Genomic DNA, 16,430 nt, shown 5'->3' on the forward strand with positions numbered 1-16,430 from the left:
GCCATCAACAAGCAAGCTATATATTCTCAGTAACTTCATCTACTGGTACAGTATCAACAAAACAACATATCATCACAGTATAATTTCCTAAATAATTCTATGCTGACAGTTTGAGAAACTTTTGCATATTGAAGGGGGTGGGGGGGGGGTGGGCGGGGGGGGGGGGGGAATCACACACAGTTTGACATGAATAATAATCCCTAGAGTGCAGTACTTAAAATGAGGAAGTAAGGGAGAATTACACTACCTACTGAAAGGGATGAATAGTCTTCTAAGTACAGAATATGTACTGAAATTAAGATGGATGAAAGTACTAAGAAGAAGCACAAATTAGATTCGCAACAAACTTTCAATCAAAATTTTGGATCACGAATAGAAAAAGTAAAAGAATTCTGACATCTTAGGAGCAATGAGGACATAAGAAGCTAACTAGCACAGGCAAAGAGAGCATTCCTTGCCAAAATATGTCTACTGGTACAAAACAATGGCCTTAATTTGAAACAGAAATATTCGAGAAAGTACGTCAGAAACACACCACTGTATGGATGTGAATCATGGAATGTCAGTAAACAGGAAGAGAAGAGAATCTAAGCGTCTGAGATGTTGAGGATGGAGTGATCAGAAACGAGGTAGGTTTTCCACGGAATTGAGGGAAAAGCAACATGCAGAAAACACCAACAGAATAGATAGAATGATACGGCACGTATTAAGACACCAGGAAATAATTTCCATGGAACTGGAGGTAGTAGCAGAGGCCAAAAATTGTAGGAAAAGGGAGAGATTAGAATACACACAACAAATAATTGAGAATGTGGCTTGTAAGTGCTATTTTGAGATGGAGAAACTGACACGGGAGAGGAAATCATGTTGGGCTACATCAAACCAGTCCAAAGATAGATAAAAAAAGAGGAAGAAGCAGTACACAAAGGAAAAAGGAGAGACAAGAATGAAAAATTTGCTAACAAGTATAAAATTATTCTAAAAACAGACATTATTAACACTGTTACTTTCATTAATTCCTCAAATATAAGACTTCATTACTAATGCCAATATTTCATAATTTATCACAATCAAAATGCAATTTAATATGTCATGGCTTATTATTCAAGTGGTCACTGGCTTATTGGACAAGTAGTAAGCTAGGATTTCTTCAAAAAATTGACCACCATGTTTAACAAAAATGGAAACATCCAGAAAGTATAGATCACACATGAAAATGAAAAAGGATAGCATTATAAATATTTCTATTTACCAAATTTGGCAAAATTAATTTAAAATCAGAAAACACAATAAAAAAATGTAAAAAGAAAACACAAAATGTGAGTGACAATACATCACTAGCAAGAATTTTAAAAACCAAAAGAAAGGAACTTTTATAACAAGAGCAAGAGATGAAGATGAGCTCTAATGACAGAACTATGGTAAGATAAATAAATTTTAAAGAAAAGAGGTAAATAAGAAAAGCTTAGAAGTGTAATACAGAGAGCTGAATGACAACCTTAAATTTTGTGGGTGATTCAGTCTACAGATTTAAGACCTGATCGTGAGTCATAAAAACAGTATTTCTGTTAGTAAATTCCATACGCCCACCACAGCTGGTGGGTAAGCAGTTATTACTTAAAGGAACACTCCACAAAGTCATTATCACAAAATCCGGTGTGGCACATTTTCTTGATACACCTGCATCTCTGAAACATGAGTACAGTACCAAGGAGTTTAAGGTACACACAGAAAAGTCTGTTGTACACTGTTGTCACAGGTCAGCTATGCTGTTGAAAGCACCACTGTTTGGATGACTCAAATTGAAACTGCAGGGTGGCTACAGGATAATCATTTCAAGCGAAACTTTTCAGGCATTTCTACAATGAGTTACAACATTTCTGCATCCATACAAAGAGTCAACATTACCTAAAGTTACTCATCAGCTTTCGAATTATTTTGTGACTTCTGGCCAGTTTTCAATGACAGGTTTCAAGTATTTCATTTTATAGCAGCAATGGAACTGCTTCAAACAGTTAATCACTGCGCAAACAGAAATATGTGAGCATTACACATAGAAAGAATTTGTCTCAAAAATACATAGCTAAAAACACAGATTGTTACATGTATAAACACCTCTTCCTGGCAAGCTATCAAGTCACCTTTTAATTAATAACCAAAACTTTACGTACTGGAAGTCCTACCATCTTATAAATGTTGTTTGGTACAGAATTTATGCATCAAAACTCTTATGACAACACCAAAAGGACTGCAATTTCAATTCAATTATAAAAATATACATACTGGTCTAGGCTACTGACCTGATATGTTAGTCTATGTTCTTATAAATTTTGATGGACATTTTGTAATGTAACGCAATAATTCAATGAATGCGACATATTACTATGTTTTTAAAAAGAAAAAAAAGGTGTATATTACTTACAGAAAATACCAAAAACCAATAACTAATTATACTAAGCCCAGAAACTGTCACAAGGTTGCACATATGTTTTCACAGCTGAAATGTTTCGGTCTTGGCAAATGGTCAAAGGCCAGTTTTAATTGTGCATTACATCACAATACCTAAGTACATAATGGGTTTCAGCCACAGGTGTTTCAATACTCGATGGAGATCCTCTTATACAAAATGAGTAAATTGCAGTAGGCTAGGGTAATTGACTAGATTTTCTTTTATCAACAGAGATACTGAAATAAGTGCCCACATTTACGCACTTGGGGGGAGGGGGATACAACTAATTACACCATCATAAATACCTGCTATACAGTAACTGCAACAATAATTGCATACACCATTGCTTAGAATGACAAAAGTCTTTATGGACCTACAGGCCACACACGGCAGGTGTGATATGTCATTATTTGGACAATTTTTGACAGGATAGAGCAGTCTGAAAATGGCATCAACGTATTCTCGGTCATGAAATCACGTGGCCAATTTCATCAACACAGGGAAGTTGCACTGCCACATTTACATACACAAATTTTGCTTTTTCCTCAGAACTCGCGAACACACAAGCAAACATTGTCCTTTATGTGTTGTCTTCTGCCTCATCATCTTTAGCAGACTTCAGATCGCGGGACAGTGGCTTAACACCGGCAGCTGATAGACGGTCATCTGAGTCGACAATTGAAGGAGGAAGACTGACATCAGGAGGTGACAGGTGCTGTGGGGCCTTTATCTCAAAAGGAGCACCCGTGACCTTCTCTGCTTCTACGGCAACATCTGTGTAGCTCCTCATGTGTTGGGGAGCCCCAGTTACACTGCTGATTCCCAACTCTGAGACAGATCTCAGATTAAAATCTCTTGTTACCATATCACTTGACAATACAAGATTACTAGAGTTATCTGCTACCTTCCTTACTACTTCCTCTTCCATTTCTGGTGACTTTATACTCAAAATCTTGTTATCTTTTACAACAGATTCTCTGGACGGATCTTTCGGAACAGAGACATCCTCCACCACTGCAGGCTTTGCACTGTTTTCTGTCGCACTAAGTAATGTGGAAGAATTGTCCCTTTTGTTGGGAGCAATGTGAGGCAGATACATTGAAGACCCATTGTTTTCTGGCTGCTTTACACTGGCTTCTGCCAACACTGTGCCGCCTGACTGTTGAAGATGAGAGCTGGCTGCTTTCTCTGCAATGTCGCAGTTCCCTTCTTCAGCGGCCGCCTCCGTCTCCCGTTTCTCCCTAGCGTGTGCCTCTGCTACTTGCTCTTGTGGTGAGCCAGCTTCTTCTTGTGTCTGTTTTCCTGCACTGTCCTTTTTGCCTGATTTAACATTGCCCTTCAAGCGATCCAAAAGTACAGTGCCTGATGAAACTTCTGCAACACAAATTTAATGCCACACAATACAATACATCTGAAAGTTAAGAGTCTCTTTAACAAAAGTGAACTAGTAATACATAACATAAAAAAACAACTCTATTAATACAAATATAATGAAACAGCAAATTAGTTATTGTCTTACTACTTAGAAAGAAACCAGGGACGAGGGGGTGGGGGGTGGAGCAACGGTAACGCATTTAAATAGCATAAATATCATGAAGGTTAAGAGTTGTTCAAATGTTCTGCTTTATATCAAACATGGCAAATTTTCTTTTGAGTGTTAAGTTTTACACGAGTAAAGTGGAAGGCAAGTCATCATTTCTCATATGTCATAAAATTCCAACACAATATTGAGAGAGACTCATAAAAACCACTTCATCTGCATCATACATTTAGGTAACAGAAGTAATTGGATAGTAATATGCACTTTAGACATAGCGGTAGTAACCCATACACAAGGTATAAAAGGGCAGTGCACTGGCAGAGTTAGACGCATGGGGCATTCCATTTCAGAAATCGTTAAGGAATTCGAGGAGATACAAACAAAGTGTCAAGAGTGTGTCGAGAATACCAAATTTCGGGCATTAACTCTCACCACGGACAATGCAGTGACTGGCAGCCTTCACTTAACGACCGAGAATATCAGTGTTACGTACAGTTTTGAGCACTAACAGACAAGCCACATTGCATGAAATAATCACAAAAATCAACGTGGGATGTAAGACAGCTGGCTGTTTTTGTGCAGTGAAATCTGGCATTAATGGGCTATGGCAGCAGACAACCAACACGTGTGCCTTTGCTAACAGCATGACATCACCTGCAATGCCTCTGCTGGGCTCGTGACCATACCGATTGACCCTATATGACTGAAAAACTGTGGCCTAGTCAGATGAGTCCTTGAGTCCTGATTTCAGTTGGTAAGAGCTGAGGGAAGGGTTCGAGTGTGGTGCAGAACCCATGAAGCTATAGATCCAAGTTGTCAACAAGGCACTGTGCAATCTGGTGGTGGCTCCACAATGGAGTGGGCTGTGTTTACATGGAACAGACTGGGTCCGCTCGATGTTTGGCTACTTACAAACCATTTGCAGCCATTCATCGACATCATGTAATTATGGATGACAATGTGCCATGTCGCCAGACCGCAACTATTCATCACTTGTTTGAAGAAAGTTCTGGACAATTTGAGTTATTGGTAAGGCCACCAAGATTGTGAAACATGAATCCCAGCAAAAATTTATGGTAATTAATTGAGAGGTCAGTTCGTGCACATTAAGCTGCAATGGCAACACTTTCACAATTGTGGATGGCTATTGAGGCAACATAGCTCAATATTTCTGCTACATTGAGATGCTGCGCTATGTCAGGCAGAAGCAGATTCAACAAGATATTAGGAGGTATCCCACAACTTTTGTCACCTCTGTGCTTATTGTCTCCTATTTTCAACTGGTCTCATTCACAGGGTGTCAGTTAAGCAAATATAAAACATCAATGATAGTGCTATGTAGATGTACGATGTGCACCCCAAAAATACAATACAATACTGTCTTGCAGGAAGTAAGTATGATCATCAATTCAGACAGGACCGAACTAATGCTGGAAACACACACTGCCTCAGTATGTGGAAGCAATTGTGCTTTCACCCACAGTTGCAATCCACATAAAAATGCTCAAAGTGTGGTTTCACTATGCGTCCAGATTTTAAAGATGTTATCAATGGGTGGAGACCAAACCATTAACATTAGTAGTGTGGAAACAGTTAAACTAGGTTCAAACATGCATTCCCAATATCTTTAACAATTGCCAGAAATCAAGCTACTCATCCAGAATATGAGTGAGGCTGATGAAGATGTTACAGTAGTATGCCATGAATTTGGGAATGTAGCCTAAGCAAAATGACACATGAGGAATTAGATAAAGCAATATAAATGTGAAACAGATCAATAATAAGGCATCTGGGGATGGCAGCATGTTTGCGAAACATGCAGGTGATGACATAATTAGTAAATACTGACTGACATGGCAGACTCTTTTCATTAATCTTTACCATGTGACTATTAAATACAAAACATTATCAAATGAAACAAAAACTTCAGTCAGTCTACAAATTCTTCCTTTTGTATCACATTGCCAGTTTTCTGTTACCGGTCTTAATCCTTACTAGTTCATCTTCAGAGTTACAGTATTTACGTGTGGAGTACACTTCACACAATGTGGCACTGTGGACAGAAACATTGCTAGCACTGTGGTCAGAAACATTGCTGTGTGGATAGAAATCACATTTGTGCTGCACTGGACGCGGTTTTAACAAGCACATACCATTATAATCATCATCCTAAACACTGAAATACAGGTAAAGTAGGCTCAAGCTTACCAATTCGTATTTTCTAGAACTCATGGCAAGCAGGTTACTAATTTTCTTCTAAGAAATTATTTGCAAAATGACGTACATGTCATTTGACATAGCACATTACCCAAAGCGAGCTTTTATGGCTCCACAATACAAAGCTAGTTACTCTAAAGTAGATACCCTAAAATATCCAAAATACCAGCTGAAATTGAAATGCTGCTTTTTGTTCACTAATCGTACAAAAGTGGGGGAAGGAGCGTCTATTTTCGTCAAAATTCGCAGCTATTTATTTGTTTCTAAATGATTAGACACACAAATTTGAAAGGTTGTCATGCTAAATGAGTGAAGACAAAGGCTTAGTTCTTTGAAATTAGCAGTTTAAAAAGTGCTGAGTGGGAACTTGTTGCCTGAAATGTTTGCTTTGCAACAACTTCAACATCTTTTTGTCCCAAAACAGCCTTTGTTTTTTCATCTGGCTGTGTTTAAGCTTTCAAAAATGATTGTTCTTTTAAAAAGCAGCACCATTTTCCTGCCAGCAAATTGAATGCATCTCTGATTTAAGGTGTTTCTGAACAATATTTGTTATATCCCGCTCAATTCAATGATTACAAAATCTGCAAACTATTAATTTCAACATTTCATTGTCATTCATAGACATGTGACCCATGCTTGACCATGCTACAGGCAGGAACTGACTGCATGGTAACTCTGTTTTAATGTTATGGGAAGAACTTAGGCACAGTGAAAAAATGTTACAGATTCTGTTTTCCAATCACTATGGTGCAGAGAGTGGGCACTATAAGCTATAGTGGTTGGTTGTTTTTGGGGAAGGAGACCAGACAGCGTGGTCATCGGTATCATCGGATTAGGGAAGGATGGGGAAGGAAGTCGGCCGTGCCCTTTCAGAGGGACCAACCCCGGCATTTGCCTGGAGTGATTTAGGGAAACCACGGAAAACCTAAATCAGGATGGCCGGACACGGGATTGAACCGTCGTCCTCCCAAATGCGAGTCCAGTGTCTAACCACTGCGCCACCTCGCTCGGTAAGCTATAGTGGCAGATGGCTGAGAGTGTAAGTAAACTTGAATTTTGACTGACACATGGGAGACAAGCAGTGCAGAGAAACAAGTCACAAGGATTGCCGATCTCTTCTGGTGTTGTAATGGTTGTAAATTTGTGACGGATTGCGATTAATCGCTTAACTTATTTCAAAATAAGAACAGAAAACAGCATGCAATGCCGAACATAAAGCATTCGGGAACAGCTGCTGCACAACTGCTTGTTGAGGTTAGCAGATTATTGTTGAACAATGTAGTTCAAGCCCAACCTTTAGTGGTATTCGATCCAACCACAGTTCAAAAGATACACCACGTATTTTGCCACATAAAAGTGTTCCCATTGTAACATCTTTTGAGTTTTAGCTAAAGACAAACATACATGTTTTTTGCAAGCGGCATACTATGTTGCATTATGCAGTCTGTATTTTAAATAGACCATTTCTGTATTTTAAATAGACCATTCAACCGGCATGGCAGAAGCATTGCACCAGATCACAGAGTACATTAAGATGTTGTTGCATTTGTACATTTTTTTTTTTACAAACTGTTTATAATGCACATTATCTTTCCAAATTGGGCTTCGCCACATGATGTACAATACCAGAACTGGAAACTGGTTAAATTTTCGACATTTATATGCAGAAAATAAAGCCATTTCAAACTATATCTGATAAAATAGTTCATCTGGATACAATTTGCTGTGAAATAGTGAGTATTAAGTAATTTCACGTTTCCGCATTTTGAGGCAAGCTCTCTTACTGAGTCCCCCTTGGAATCTTTCCGAATTTAATACTTTCCTTCTGATAATATTTGTTTCTGGGTCTAACGTTTTAATGTTGCGTTATTTCTAAATATTTTTCAGGTTCTTGTTAATTTATTTTCTCCCCGAGATACTGGAAGAACTCATCTGTCAGCCTAATGTCATTCACACTGCATAAAATATCCAAAAAATATCAGTATAGAAAATGACAGATTGCTATTTACCATAAACAAGACATGTTAAGTTGCAGAATGGCACAATTTAAAAACACTCGCACAACTTTTGGCAACAGCCTTCATCACCAAAAGAGAAACCATTCATACATACAATCAACCACACTTTGCGTACACATGACTGCTAACTCTGGAAGCTTGAGCCAGAATGCAAATATTACGTGTGATGCAAGCAACAATCTGGAGGTGTTGCGACGGGGAAGGGTAGTAGTGTATGGTGTGTGTGTGTGTGTGTGTGTGTGTGTGTGTGTGTGTGTGTGTGGAGCGGGGGAGCGGGGGTGGGGGGGGCTGTTTGGCAGTGACTTCCATCCCCTCTGTCCTATCTTCTCCTCGCCACCCTCTTCGTTTGCCGCCCTCTGCCAATGTGCACCCGCCCGTCTTTCCCTACTCCTCTCCTTTTTTTCCCCATCTCCCTGCACCACAACCTCATGAAACTGCATGTGCTAGCATTATAGCCCTCACAAAAAGAGAGCAAAAGTGGATTCCAGAAGTTACAGATAGGGGGAGATTGAACAATTTAAAAGGAGCTGTACAAACAACTGAATCTTACGGTCCCACTACAACCATTCATAGCTTATCTGCACACCGTGGCAACACGCCATAAGGGAAAAAACTACAACCTAACAATTTTACAATATTCCAATGCACCTGGGAGAAGCGTAATAAAATGAAGGCTGCCTGGTGCCACTATGATGAGGAAAGTACTGTCACTTTTCACTGGGAGTGGTCCTGCACTCAGTTGACTGGCAAACATTGGTAATGCATGACACAAATGCATTCAGAGGTGCTATGTACAATTTATCTCTCACCTGAACCACACACATAGTTATTTAATTTAGAGGAGTATCTGAAGTTTCACGCAGAGGTGCTATGTACAATTTATCTCTTACCTGCACCACGCAGTTATTTAATTTAGAGGAGTATCTGAAGTTTCAGGCAGTCCTCCTTCAGAAGTGCTCTATCCAAAAGCTGAAATATTTCTAGCATTCTCTTTCACTGTGCCTGTATGTGGTGAGTAGCACCCTACCCTTTCTGTATTATTGTTATTCCGTCCTGTACTTTCCGGTGTTTACTTAAGAAGTCAAAATTTTAAAGTTTTTTTTTTTTTTTTGAGCAGAAACTTAAGAATATATTAAAAAATTAAGAATGCAAAATTTCCTCATGGTTAAGAGCCATGGAACTGAAACACTCGAACCTTATGTGTGAACTAGTGAGTGGGTTTAGTTATTAGCTGACAGCTATAACCTGCTCACCTGCTGCATTCTTCTGGACGACGCTATCGGCAGGCACAGGTCGCACCGCCTTCCTGCTGTACACAATGTCTGCCAAAGACGGCACCTGCACTCCCCCTGGATGCGCGCTTGGAATCTGGGGTGACTTCTCCTCCTCGTTATGTTTCGCTGCTCCAGCACTTCCCTGTTTCTGTCCTTCACCCTGTGCCTTTGCCACAACTACTTTCGATTTAGTCTCTAGACTTTTTTGATTTGCTGTGTTTCGATTGACAGCTCCTGCCTGTGCAATTCCACTTTCTGCTGCTATCTGTTTTGGTGCATTTATAGCACTGGCTTGCGAGGGCTTAACAACATTGAGAGCCTTCTGGTTTGGGCTTTTCACTGATTCTGCTTGCAGTGGGTTTGCTATGGATTGTGCAGCTTTATTGTTTAATTCTACTTCATGCAAAGTACGTTTCATACCAACATCAACAGATTTCACCATATTTGACTGAGCATTAGATTCCTTAATTGTTTCATCTGCGGATGGCTTACTCTTTTTACTTAGTTTTTCAGTAATATTCTTGGTTTGATCTTTTGGAGAGTTACCTTCGCCCTGCAAGAGAAAGTACAATCAGATATTAGCCATAAACTACATCAAAAATAAATTCTTTTGAGAAAACTACAAAATTATCAGACATAATCGTTGACTAGTATTTACCATCAGGAGGCAATATTTCAGTATTTCCAATAGGCACAAACACAAAGTCTTTAAAAAGCAGAGAGAGAGAGAGGGGGGGAAAGAGAGAGAGAAGGTTCTAACACACATACCTTAACAGCTACGCTCATCTTTACTACTATGAAACCAGTACACACAGCTCTTACAGAAAGCACTTTAGAGCTCATGTTTATGTTTACTGTTTTTTTCCCCCTTGTTTTGGTTCATACTACCACTTATCAAAAAATAGAAAGCAAACAGCTTGCTGCAAAAGAGGTGTGTTTCACAGCAATAAAGATAAACAAATGCTCATAGCTCTTTTAAAGCCCATGTTTACTGAACATTTTTGTCTTGTTCTGGTCCATACTACCAAGTCACAAAATGTGGAATACTTTCTTTTAGCACCCTGTATAAATGTATGACACAGACCTTGCTTTGGATCTGTATTTTGGCACTTTACCACTGGTCCACACAAATTACCACTATACTGATTTATAGTAGTGTTTATAATAACTGTACCCACTTAAATTGGAAAGAGATTCACTAGTCTGAAAAAAATCTGCTGCGTCCTCATTTCTAGTAGAGAGCGACTGTTTTATATCTCGCTGGTAGCTTAATATGTAGCTGACTGCACAGGTGATTTCTTTAAAGAACATTGGTAGCTATGCCTGTAACAGGTGAGGCTTGTTTACAGTGAACTTCTACTTTCCATACAGCTTTACAGAAAACACTGCTATTTGCCATGTAGCTAATATAAATCTTTGCATTTAGCTGATAATATAATTTATAAAAGGAATTCCTAATGAGGTAAGTTTTTTATTTCCTTCTGAATCAGTAGGGGTTAACAATTTCTTGTTCTGTGTTAGACAGGAACCTAATTAGTACCTTTGCACTAGAGTAGAGAAGTCCACTCAGAAAATTAAACAATCACAAGTCTGGTTTTATTATCAATAAAAAAATCCATCAACAAGCAATATTTAGGACACACAACATCTTTAAAGAAGTTTCTGCATGATTTTCAGTTAGCTAATTTACAAAACATTCTTAATATTTGCTTCTATGAATTGGCACTTTGTTTTAGATACACTGCCCCAAAAGATAATTTCATCAGGCAACAGGGAGCCTATACCTTCATATTTGGGTCAACTTCTAACAGCAAAACAGGCTGAAATGAACTTCTTGATTAGTTTATTTGTGTTGATTCTATTTTAACTTCTTCTCCAGCTGGGCTGCAGGTATTTGTAGACACAGTGGCTCATTTAGTCTATGATCATTAACATTTACTTCCCAAGCTCGCACAACGTTTTTGCTTCTTTGAAATTGCTCGTCTTTGTGAGATTTAGACTTAAAGTGTTTCCTGTGATGCAATTATAAGCTTATTTAGCTATCCCCTGAGATGTGTCTGGTGAGGGCGAGTTTGGAACCTTGATTAGTATGCTTGTGTCATCAGTTTTTGAACTGTCATTTAAAGTCACTGGAAGATCATTTGTAAGTTAAGAACAAGACTGGACCCAATACTGATACTTGAGAGACCCTAACTGCTACACACCACCATTCTTAGAATGATAATTACATTCGTGTGATACAAATACTATCTATCAAGGTGGTTTTCAATATGAAGGTAAGACCCAATTCATGCATGAGCATGTAATTTATGCCATAAAACTTTAGTCTCACAAGTAGAATTTTGTGATCCAAACAATCAAAGTCTTTGCCAAAGACAGAGAATATTTCAACAGGACTTTTTTTTCTCATTTAGTTCTACCACAACTTTATTTGTGGGGTCTAGTATGACCTTCTCTGGAAAGAAACTCCGTGTTCACTTATCGCCATCTCCATCATTTTCGCATCCCTGTAGGGATCAAAAATGGGACTGAAATACAGTGCAACAATACCAGAACACAGATTTCAGAATTTCAGGCATCATCATGTTATGAATCTTGTTCAATCAATGAGTGACTCAACACACAATTTCAACCTGTTAACTGATATTGCTTGTGATCAAATGAATAAATAAAATTCTTCTTTCAAACTCACCGAATGATAATTACATAGTCAGCTTTAGATTGAAATTTCCTGGCAGATTAAAACAGTGCGCAGCACTTGGATTCATACCCATACCTTGTCTTTTTCAAATAATGCTGAGCTATCAATCAGCAGCATAATATCCCACACTCAAACTTTAAATATGCCTATTTCTCTCTCCTATTTCCCAAGCTTCTCAGAAATTCTTCTGTATAGCTAATGGAACTAGCACTCCTGGAAGAAATGAGAGCACAGAGAAACAGTTTAACTACAGCCTAAGGGGTTATTTCTAGAACGAATCTTTATCCTGCAATTGACTCTACGAGGAAAATTCAAATCTGTGCACTCAGAGCTGGGCTAAAAGTTTGTTCTGGATGCCTTTAGGTTAATTCTGATTAACACCTCCAATGTAGCACCTAGGGTTTGTGACATCAATATGAGATGTGCCAACAAAGTTATGAGACAGTGCAGCTCCTACTGCACACTCATAGAATGAAGTTGAAATTGGAATGCAGTTCACCTTGATACCACCAGAACTGCATCGCACTCTAGCATTGTCATCTTGGCTGACTTAAAAGTCAAGCAGGACATTGTAACCCCAAATCCCTTGAGCAATTAAGAAATAACAACTAACAATTTTTTTAATGTTAATGAAGGTGCTTTTTAACGGTAGAAACAGAATGAGAGTTTCACTCTGCAGTGGAGTGTGCGCTGATATGAAACTTCCTGGCAGATTAAAACTGTGTGCCAGACCGAGACTCGAACTCGGGACCTTTGCCTTTTGTGGGCAAGTTCTCTACCACCTGAGCTACCCAAGCATGACTCGCGCCCTGTCCTCACAGCTTTACTTCCACCAGTACCTCGTCTCCTACTTTCCAAACTTCACAGAAGCTTTCCTGCGAACATTTCTGGAAACATCCCCCAGGCTGTGGCTAAGCCATGTCTCCGCAATATCCTTTCTTCTAGGAGTGCTAGTTCTGCAAGGTTCTCAGGTGAGCTTCTGTGAAGTTTGGAAAATAGGGGACAAGGTACTGGCGGAAATAAAGCCGTGCTTGGATAGCTCAGGCTTGCATGCGAAAGGCAAAGGTCCCGAGTTCGAGTCTCGGTCCGGCGCACAGTTTTAATCCTCCAGGAAGTTTCATATCAGCGCACACTCTGCTGCAGAGTGAAAATCTCATTCTGCATACGAGGTGTGATCAAAAAGTAGAGGTAATTTTTAATTTTGCAGGCTTTATACAACTGATTTTCATTTTTTTGTTTATGATGGTACACATGTTCCTGATTTAAGTTTGCATTTTCAGCTGTTTTGAATATTTAGTTTATTGTTAACAGTAGAAAGGGTTATACATGTTTTCAACTACTCAGCAAATTTTTACTTTCAAAAAAGATGGACCAAAGAATTTGCATTAAATTTTGCTTCAAAAATGGAATAACGTGCAGAATAGCATTCGAAATAGACTGTGGCTTTTGGCAAATCTACTATGAGTAAGACAAGAGTTTATGAGTGGTATTAATGTTTTAAGGAGGGTTACAATGACACTGAAGACGACAACCACCCTGAACACCCTAGCACATCAATTACTGATGACAATGTGGAAAAAGTAAAGAAAATAGCTCTGGAAAATGACTGAATGAACATCAGAGAGGTTTCTGACTATGTCAGGATATCCTCTGGCTCATGCCAAGCAATTTTTTTCGCGTCAAACATGTAGCATCAAAGTTTGATCTGAAAATGTTGAATTTTGACCAAAAACGACATGGAATAGACATCATTCAGGAATTTCTAAATGCAGATGACAAAATCAAGAACTCCTTTAGAAGGTTATAAGAGGTTACAAAACATGGTTATACAGGTATGACATTGAAACCAAGGCCCAATCATCCAAATGAAAACTGCTGAAGAGCCAAGATTGAAAAAATAAAAAATTGACAAGTTGGATCACATGTGAAGGTTCTTCCCACTGTTTTCTTCAATTATAAAGGGATAGTGCATCATGAGTCCCTGCCTTATGGTCATACAGCCAATAAGTAATAGTACCTGAAAGTTATGTGCCGTTTGCATGAAGCAGTCACAAGAAAACTACTAAAATTGTGTCAAAACAACTCATTGAAATTTCATCACATAAACACTCCTGCTCACACATCAATGCTCGTTCATGATTTCTTGGCGAAAAACAAAACCGTTATGTTGCCTCAGCCCCCACATTCACTGGACATGCCCCCCCCCCCCCCCCCCCCCCCCCCCCCCGTGACTTCTTTCTATTCCCAAAACAAGACAACCATGAAAGGACATCTTTTTGCCACCACTGATGAGATAAATACAGAATCGCTGAAGGAGCTGAACACCTTAATGAAAAGTGAGTTCCACAAGTGCTTCCAAGATTAGAAAAAGTTCTGGCACAAGTGTATTATAACTGAGGGGTTTATTTTGAAGGGGACAAAACTGATGTGATGCATAAATAAAGATTATTTAAGAGAAACAAAAATTACCCTTGCTTTCTCATCACACTTCACATGCAATAGTGTACAGATAGGAAAGAGAATATGTTGAAGGGGAAAAGAGTTAATTTTTACTTTGCTGGCAATAAATCACGCATCTGACACCAGTGTTACTACTTGATCGGCATGCCCCACACACAGCAGACACCACTGGTACGCACCGCGGCTTGCAGCTTCTCATGCTGCTGCTTCATCTCGTGCAGGATGTGCTTCTGCTCACGCAGCAGCTGCTCTTGTTCCTGCTTGTGGCGAGCCAATGTCTCCAGCAGCTCCGCCTCCTTCCGCTCCTTCTCCGAGTCAGCCTGCCTCTGCGCCTCCGCCAGCTCGCTGTCCTCCTTGCGGATGGCGTCCTCCGCCACTCGCTGCCGTTGTGGACTTTCCTCATGTTTATCCTGCACCTTGACTGCAGCTTCTGCCCGCACCTGCCCCTGTCCTGGGTCTCCAGCTACCGCTACTGCTTCTGCCTATAAATTGAAATTTGTTAACAAAAATGATTTACAATGAGAATCAAATACCAGCTCTTCAGAGCTAAGAAATGCCAAGACTTTACTACCTAGACTATATGTTAATTTTTAAATGAAGACCACTATGGAGAAATGGGCATAAGTCCATGCAAATAAATTTTGCACTAGGTCTATTTCCAATAAATTTGTCACAGAAATTAATACATCAATAACCTACTTTTAGTTTCGATAGTACACAGATATGTGAGTAATTGTACATCCTTTAGTTGTTATCTGAGCATTTTTATAATAAATATGAATCATGGTGGAAACTAGCTGAAATGATCCTATTCAGGAGCCAAAGAGGTAAAATCAAACTACATGAACAAAAACACATCTTCTTCATGGTAGGGTATTAAATATTTATAAAAATATGAAAATAATTAATTTTCTTGCTTACCACAAATCGCTTAAAATTATTTAGTATTTTGAAAGTCTGGATGAGCTAAGTGTAGAGATGGTGAGGGCAGCAGGAAAGGTGGGGATACAATGGCTATATCGAGTAATGAAAATTGTGTGGAGAGAGAAGATGATCGCACGAGACTGGAAGAAGGGAATAATTGTCCTGATCTTCAAGAAGGGAAATAGAAAAGAGTGAAAGAACTATCGGGGGATAACATTGATGAGTCATTGTGCAAAGATTTTTGAGAAAATTTTGGAAGCACGAATTCGGACAAAATTAGGAGGGATGAGAGAAGTGCAACATGGCTTCAGAACAGGAAGGTCCAAGGCAGATCTAATTTTTGCTGTAAGACAACTGCACGAACAGCCCTATGAATATGGAATAGATCTACTAATGAACTTCCTCGACATCGAAAAAGCATATGATAGTGTAGGTAGGATCAAAGTGTGGAGAGCCCTGGAGAACAGAGGAGTAGCAAAATAGATTATTTGGAGGATAAGGAAATGTACTATAGAAGTGTGAGCCATGTGAAAGTGGGAGGACAGAGATCAGCTTAGATTGAACAGAAGAATGGTTGCAGCAGGAAAGTGCATTTTCACCATTACTCTTCATTGTAGTGATGGATGATATAATGAGTACAGTAGCACAAGTAACTGGTGAAAGGAAGATGAAAGCTATGGTGTTTGCAGATGATCTGATGATTTGGGGGAATAAGGAGGAGGAAGTACAAGAGCAGTTGGACGTATAGGAATGAACAGTACAAGAATAACGGATGCAACAAGAATGAAGGAGAGAGGAACAACTGGAATAACAATTGGTGGGGAACGTTTGAGGAGAGTGGAGAGTT

The 16,430-nt window shown here is 39.2% G+C and overlaps 1 protein-coding gene across 1 annotated transcript in view; it reads right to left on the minus strand.

Moving 5' to 3' along the window:
• Positions 1–2,419: 2,419 nt before the first annotated feature.
• LOC124606905 (putative sodium-coupled neutral amino acid transporter 10) overlaps positions 2,420–16,430 on the minus strand; it is a 79,241-nt gene continuing 65,230 nt past the window's right edge. Inside the window, exons 11-13 of the mRNA XM_047139008.1 lie at positions 14,839–15,141; positions 9,478–10,051; positions 2,420–3,823 (exon numbers count right to left, since the gene is read on the minus strand). Coding sequence (XP_046994964.1) covers positions 3,030–3,823; positions 9,478–10,051; positions 14,839–15,141 — 1,671 coding nt within the window. The 3' untranslated portion in view covers positions 2,420–3,029. The remainder of the gene's footprint in view (positions 3,824–9,477; positions 10,052–14,838; positions 15,142–16,430) is intronic.

This window comes from Schistocerca americana, chromosome 3 (assembly GCF_021461395.2).
Source record: "Schistocerca americana isolate TAMUIC-IGC-003095 chromosome 3, iqSchAmer2.1, whole genome shotgun sequence".
NCBI classification, from domain to species: domain Eukaryota; kingdom Metazoa; phylum Arthropoda; class Insecta; order Orthoptera; family Acrididae; genus Schistocerca; species Schistocerca americana.